Source organism: Centrocercus urophasianus, unplaced genomic scaffold, assembly GCF_019232065.1.
Source record: "Centrocercus urophasianus isolate 14NV4802_14NV808 unplaced genomic scaffold, USGS_Curo_1.0 seq_10, whole genome shotgun sequence".
NCBI lineage: Eukaryota > Metazoa > Chordata > Aves > Galliformes > Phasianidae > Centrocercus > Centrocercus urophasianus.
This window is the reverse complement of record NW_024884142.1, coordinates 31946850-31954576: the sequence shown is the minus strand read 5'-3', so window position 1 is coordinate 31954576 and position 7727 is coordinate 31946850. Positions and strand designations below refer to the sequence as shown.

The 7727-nt window shown below is 35.8% G+C and overlaps 1 protein-coding gene across 14 annotated transcripts in view; it reads right to left on the bottom strand.

Moving 5' to 3' along the window:
- Positions 1 to 343: 343 nt before the first annotated feature.
- FHL5 (four and a half LIM domains 5) overlaps positions 344 to 7727 on the bottom strand; it is a 30661-nt gene continuing 23277 nt past the window's right edge. For all 14 annotated transcript variants that reach the window (XM_042818150.1, XM_042818122.1, XM_042818058.1 and 11 more), the window contains 3 exons: positions 6536 to 6705; positions 3115 to 3301; positions 344 to 1930 (listed from right to left, as the gene is read on the bottom strand). In XM_042818150.1, the coding sequence (XP_042674084.1) occupies positions 1782 to 1930; positions 3115 to 3301; positions 6536 to 6705 (506 nt within the window). In that variant the 3' untranslated portion in view covers positions 344 to 1781. The remainder of the gene's footprint in view (positions 1931 to 3114; positions 3302 to 6535; positions 6706 to 7727) is intronic.

The window sequence follows — 7727 nt, the reverse complement described above, 5'->3', positions numbered from 1 at the left end:
TTTAAGGCCATTAACATTTATTAATGGGCTAATTTCTATTAATTCAGTGCACATTTTTAGAGCATTGTAAATACCTGTGGACCTCCATAAATATGTGCGCGCATGTGGTTCTCCCTCTGTCCCTCTCCACTCCTCCTTTATATTTATTTAAGGCAGTGAAACCTATTTCTATTTATGGGAATCCAAATATTACCAAGAACCTGTTTCAGCCATGTGCAGTGTGGAAACACAGAAGGAAGCAGCTACGTTTAAGTGAAAAGACAGAAACTAAACCAATTCCACACTCCAATAAAAGCAGTCAGGAAAGATGAAACTGAAAAAAAAATAAAATGAATACCACATATAGCAGAAGATTAATACTTTATTGATTGGGAAACAGATTGCTATGCACCTGTTGATTTTATGCCACTGCTATACAACTCTGCCCTACCTATGCTTACAACTACTTTTTTTCTATTTTTTTCTACCTGAAGCAGCATCTACATAATTCAGTATGAATAAAGCACTCTCAAGTCAGCCAAATAACTGTAAGCATTCAACATCAGAGTCGAGAGAATGATTTTCAGACAGAGAATAATGAGATGAGGAATAAAGCACTTCTAATAGGCTCAGAATCATGGTACCATACACCACGGCCTGGGAGAGGTACTGCAGCATGAGTCAGGCCATTGTAACATACAGTGTGCATATAGCTTGAGCTGAGGAAAGAGAAACTAATGCTTTGTACTACATGTGAGCACTGCCTACCTTGAGATGGCAATGTTACAAATTCTTGACATAATATTGGCAAATGCATGTTGGCACATGGCAGAATGAATGGGTATTGGCTCTGAACAGCTGATAGCCTGCTACAGACAGCAGACATTTACAAGAAAAGGAGTAGACTGTGAATAAAAGACTGTAGTGCAGAAATGGTAAAGCCATTATCAGTATTTTAATTGATGGCAAATGACTGTTGAAGGGAGGAAAAATGTAAGTTTAAAGGAACAACAGTGTGTTGGCTCTTGCCTCAAATAAGAGAAACTATATTTTAAGAGTGCACTTGAAGACCTAGAGAAGATAATGGAGACAGAGTTTTAAATCATTTTTAATACTGGAAACTATACATTACCACTGTCCAACCTCAGGCAATTGGTACCTCTTACAGTAGGTTAAAAAAAAAAATAAAAAAGAGTTTGTTTGTGTTCTAAAACATTTATGCCTGAAAAATAAAGTGCAATTAACCACTTGTGGGAAAGGACCTATCGTTTAGTTTTTTTGGATGAATAAAGTTATTGGAAATTCTATTTTTCTGATGAGAACTCTCAACAATACCAATAAAGAGAGGAAAAAGACCTTTTATCTCTTTCTCTGGCCCTGGAATGGATTTCCCTGACTTGGTGTCTCTTTGTGTACACGTACCTTCTCCTCACTTGCAATGCTAATGCCTCATAAGTAGACATATGTTACATAGATTTTCTATACATCTCCTTGGTTCATGGGAAATGAAAGATAAAGTTTCTAACAGCAGAGTGCAGTGTGTTACAAAGAGAAACATACTGCAGTTACATTTAAAATATATACTAATCTTTTCTGCACTGTTTTCTGAGGCAGTGTGTGGCTGATTATTTATTTGTTTTTATAACAAGCAGTTCAGAACCGTGATGGAATTAAACTGCTGTTGGAAAGTCACTTGAATTACTTAATAAGCGATACACCTTTTAGATGATTTTCTTACTGCAGAGTAACAAAATACATGGTTATACAGTGAGAATAATGCATCTTTATAGCTCTCCACAGAACTACAAAGAACCACATTCATGGCAAAGGACCACATCCTGCTTGGTGAGGAATCCTTGGCCCACCAGTGAGGCTGAGCATCTTGCACACTTAAAGCATTCTTCATGCCACTGACGCTCTTCAAATGAGACAAATTTGGCACCTCCAAGAGCTGAAAGAGATTATGAGAGGAAGTAAATTCAGCATTTCTGGACGTAGTTCAGAAACATAACTGTTTCCTGAAATGTGATCATGTTGTTCATATAAATGAACCATAGTCTGAAGTGCTGTTTGTTAGTTGAATAGAAAAAAAAAAAGAACCAACTAAAACACTGTAAGGTAGTGATACAAAACATAAAAGATAATGACAATTAATTTATGTAAAGCTACATGTTACTTGCTTGGTTTCATACCCTGTTATGCATTCTAAACAGAATGGGTTTACCAGAATGTCCCTTCAGGTTTACAAACCTTCCCAAAAACTGTCATGAAAATTATCTGCAATGCAAAGACATACACATTCCTATATGACACTGAAATTTAGCCTTTGCCACTAAGTATCTTAATGTATTTCAGAAATTATCAGATCACTAAATTCCTATGATGAGTATTTGAAATGAAATAAAACAATTGTGCTTTTTTTTTTTTTTTTTTTTTTTTTTTTTTTTTCCCCCAGAGGAAGGAGAACAAAATCATCCCTATTTGGTTGGGTATTCATGATTTTCTTTATGCATTTGCATATGCAACATGCACCTGTATCAGTCAGGCAGTACTTTTCAAGATTTGACTTCCCACATAATAGAATCATAATGCAGAACAGCAGCCAATGGTCTCAGATAATTTCAGCTACCATGGACTACTGACCTGTATGTCTAATTACAAATCATTTAGGGACACAGGGATGCATGCAATAAATCTTTGTTGCTTGGCAAGCTCTCCAACATAACAGCTGTGCCTTATCAGCTGGCAGTTAATTCACGTTCAATTTTATTACATTTATATTTAAAAACAAAGCTAAACCAATTACAGCCATAAGGGAATTGTGTGTATGCATTGTCTCAGGAGGAATCTTTTTTGAAATCAAAAGAATGCATTATTGGGGATGATTTTGAGTGCAGAAAAGGGTAAATTGAAGAATGTTTGGCATATGAAAGAACTCAGTAGTCAGAGAACACATGATCAGTATTTCTGAGTAAGACATTACATTGCATGGGGTGAGGCCTCTGCAGTACCTGACTCCCTCAGTCTTTAATTATGACGTAATATTTTTTAATGCTGTTCTTTAAACTAAACATCTGATTTCAGAGGAAACTATGACTCCACAGTATCTGGACCTTTCTAAAAGATAGCACTTACCTGTAATAGGTTTCTTGCAAGCAGCACACTTCTTAGCATAAAACTTGCTGAAACAGTCTACACAGTATGGATACTCATCTCTGGAAACAAACCTTTGCCCAGACAGCTGAATTTTACATCCAGCACACACAAAACACTCTTTATGCCAAGGCTGGTCGTGGTAGGCCACTCCCCCAGAAGTTATTACCTAACAAAGTAATGAAAGAAAGGATCATGAAGGATTATCAAGTATTTCATAAGTCCTTCCACTTGTTTTTTCTCTTACAATATGCATAAGAGAGACAGTGCGGTCATCTCAATTTGACTCACTGCAGCTGATCTGAACATACCAGTGTACACACCTTATAGTTTATAATATAACAGGTTGTCTAGTGATGAAACTCCGGGTAAAGTCTGAGCATCAGGCGTACTCTTCCTACTCATACAATTCTCAGTGATGGAGAGTAGCTGATAGAACTGATATTGAGACGAGGGTTAATCTCCAACTGGACTTGACATTTTCCTGTCTTGAAACTCAAAGAGTATTTTACACAGGAGGAAAGAGGCAGTAAAGAAGCAGAAATGAGACTAAAAGGAGGTCTACACTGTCAGAAGAAAAAAGACTAGCATTTGTCAGTGTCATCAAGTTTATAATTCCTTGCAACTCGCTCAAAGCTCTCTATTGGTTATATCTGAAGGGGGAAATTTTCAGCTGCTCTCTGGCTTTTATAAGTGTGATCAAGGGTAGGTTTCACTGAAGTTGTCAGAGATTGTATAAAGGAATTTTTCTAGGAATAAAATGAGATGTAAGGTGGTATTTCTACTGCTAAGACACATGTATGAGAGTGAATGAATGACTGTAGTTGGAACAGGAGGAGAAAGAGTTGTAAACAATGAAATAAAAATAAAGGCATCACAAAATCTCTCTGGAAAAGCACAATTTCAAGAAAACAAAGAATAATACTGGGTGATGTCAGGCAATAAAAAATGTAAATGGTTACTAATATTAGTATTCTAGTATTGGGCTACTTCTAACTCATATTTGCCTTTCTGTAAAAATCTCAAAATCTCAAATCATCTTTTTCTGGCACAAAATTCAGGATTTCAGTTTGGCAATTCAATCTCTTTGATCTCAGTTCTTGTTTATGGGACAGATGCAATTTCATACAGTAAAGTTATTTTAGCTAGCATGCATGTTGTCTGTTTGCATTCCTAGATTTCTTAAGAAGCAAATCCTGATTTCTTTCATGCAAATATTGCTAACCTCAATTTCTCTAATAAACTTGGATAAGAATTACTATATTTGTCATGTGATCATTTAATGCAAATTAATGCCTAAATACAGCAACATAGGAATATTTAGACACACTTTCTAGAGTTTAACTAACAAAGGAAAAAAAACAACAAACAAACAACAAAAAGCAAACAATAAACAAACAAGAGGCAGCAAGTTAAAAATTTAAGCAAGTTTGCTTAAATTAAAAACTTTTGTTAGAGGAAGATGTTTACAGCTTAACATTGTAAAAATTTGGAAATAAGTAATTTGATGAAGAGAAATAAATCTTTTTTTTTCTTTTCTTTTCTTTTTTTTTTTTTTTTTTTTTTCCAACCATGGACACTAAAGAATAAACAAAATTCTGTCATAATAAGCAGCTTAAATCAATTCCCTAGAGAATAGAATCAGATTAGTGGGTGTTTTCATCAACTTGAGACAACTTTAAAACACAAGAAATTGAAGGAGAGATGAATTGATATATTTGGAAGAAGAAAGAGAAACTTTGCGTTCTAAAATATTGGGAAACTTGACTTGTGTTACCATAACTAAATAGTACTTAAACTGGTTATTGCTTGATACATTTCAAGAGACAAAGAGGTAGGACTGAATGCTTTTCTCAGCTTAGGTGGCTCATTATGCATGCAAATATATCTGACAAATATAAAGAGAGGCATGTTCATTAAGGCAAGATCAGACATTATTGGGTAAGAAAGGTGTTATACAACTTTCAGTAAAACATCAACCTTTGTTAAAAATCACAACCTTTAACAAAATAACAAAATAATCCCAATGTATTTGTTTTGGTGAATAAATTTATTGCAAATCTAAACAAGTTTATATCAACCTGTTTATTATTATCAATTATGCACAAGGGGACAACAAACACTGTCGCAGCCAGCTTTCAGCATCCAATATCAATGCCAGAAGGAGGACTCGACTTGTCCTATCAGCTCACCAAACATTTTGCATAATGCTGCTCTGTCCCCATGAGCAATATTGCTTCACTAAGGAGCATAGGTATCTTTCTTTGAGATCTGAAGTTAGATGGTGTGAGGTGTGACACCCTTGTCGTATTCTGTTTCTCCAGTGTTAATATATCAATATTTATGCATCTTGATATAAGTTTGCTCTCAGGAAAAGAGTTAATGGCTTCTACAGAGGCAGCCATTGCCTAGAAATACAGTAGCACAGAACCAAAAAGTCACTAACTACAGATATATCATTTTTGCTACTAATGCACATCTCTTTTCTGTTGATTACCTAAACTATTGCAAGGACTTGTGTTACAGAGCTACGCAGACACACCACAATTTCTGATGTATTTATCCCCGTAAATACACCCAACATTTCCATGAATAAGGAAAACTAACTGATATTTCCATTCTATTGTTAAAGAACTGAAACAGAAAAGGAATTATTAAAGCTTTCATACTTCATCCGTACAACTCAGGAATCAGACAGGGGAGCTTCAGTTCATTATATTCTCCTAGATTCTCTCCTAAATGCCTTGAGAGCTCTATTGATGAAAAAGACTACAGGCTTCTAATTGGAGCATCAACGTTAAATACTTTAAAACATGTCGTATGAATATCCACTAGACAGACAATACAGCCCCCAGGTGCTCCTGAAAAGGAGCTAAAACCAATTACAAGCAGTTGTAGTTGATAAGAGGCTCTGTTGATTTCAAGATCGTTTTCCCTGCTTTTTCTGTTTGGCTCAGTGTAAAGCACTAAAAATATACAATGTTGACAAAATGGTAAGTAAAGGGGTAGAAAGCTATGTTCTTACTCTGTTAAAGCTTGTTAAGCATGCAGTCTGAACTTTCAGTTAGATGTGCAACTTGTCTTCAAGAACTCCCACAGATAACTCCCTGCCCCCTTTTTTTTTCTATCTTCAGCCCTTTTACAGAATATTTGAAAAGAGCTAATGTAAGAATTTACATGTTCTGATGATATTTTCTTTTTTACCCATTGTGTGATGCTGGTCTAGATTTCAGACCTCCAGATGAGAATGGAACTATGAATTTGCAGAGGTTGTTTTAAACCTGCACATTATAGATTGCGGAAAGAGTCTTTGTTGGTGTACTTCTGCTGTTGGACAATCTGATCTTGACCAAAACTAACATGGTAGCACACTGCAATGCTTTCATTTTTCTATTGCAGTTACCTTTTTGCAAGAGTAGCAATGATGAGCAAATTGTTTCTCAAAACAGGGTACGCAGTAATTCTCATTGTCTTTGGTGATCAGTGGTTTTGTTCCCAGTGGTTGCTGGCAATACTGACAAACAAAACAGGATTCATGCCAGGAACTGCCCTTAAATTCCATTTTACGGGAACCTGCAAAAATCAACACAAATTATGCTCCCAGGTACAGTCTTGCCACAAAGGTTTCAAATGTCTCATTTTTCATTTTCTGTCATAGTATTTTATTATCCCCCATGTTTTCAAGTACGTAGCTAATCTCAAGAACACATTCAGTACTCTATAATCACGAGGCAAAGGACATGCTAACTGGCCTAAAATGTGATTTTTATTCTCTATTTATTTGACTCTTTTAGAGTCACTCCTCGGTTATACACTCCAGTTGATCAGAGTTTCTCTCAGACCACTCAGTGATGATATGATGTTTAGGTACACAGCACTTCTGTAAATTAAATGTGAATTTGCTTGGATCTTTAGTATAAATATTAATGTATTTTATCTTCTTTAAACTAAGTTTCTTTCACTTATAATTGCACTATTTATCTTATCCAGCCTGAGCTGGAATTTTTTATCATAGCGATATTAGTATCGCTATGATAAACTACCACGTCTCTTCTGAAAACTCATCATTTTCATCCTAGTCCAGTGGCTCTTTTTTAAAAAAATCATATTCAGCCAGTTGCTTTGATTCAGTGCAAGGACAGATGCAATCCCAAAAGAAAGTCTCTCTATTAAATGTCTACTAGAGAAGCTGTTAAATTTTGTGCAGGTGCACTGCATTCCTTAACACATATTTGTTAAGCCTAAGATAAACATATATGTGTGAGACTGATTCTCCACTGCGGCTTCCACCCCTGACAGTGGCATCAGCCTGAGCAGAGGGATGCCAGGTGCTTTTACCATCCTTTCCACAGGAAGAAAAGAATTACTGCTATAAATGATTATTCCTGGATAACTTGTTTCCTAGATGTAGGTTTAAAGGAAAGAGAACCTACTGTTTGAATTCCAGCATAAAGAGTTTGCAGCTGCCTCCTAGCAAACTGAAGGCTAAATGTACTGTCTTTGCCTACAGAGTATTTTCAACACAGACCTAGCAAGCCAAAGAGTCAGTGGCTAAGGAAGAAGAAACTGGTTAGCATCTCTTCAGCTCTTTGTTT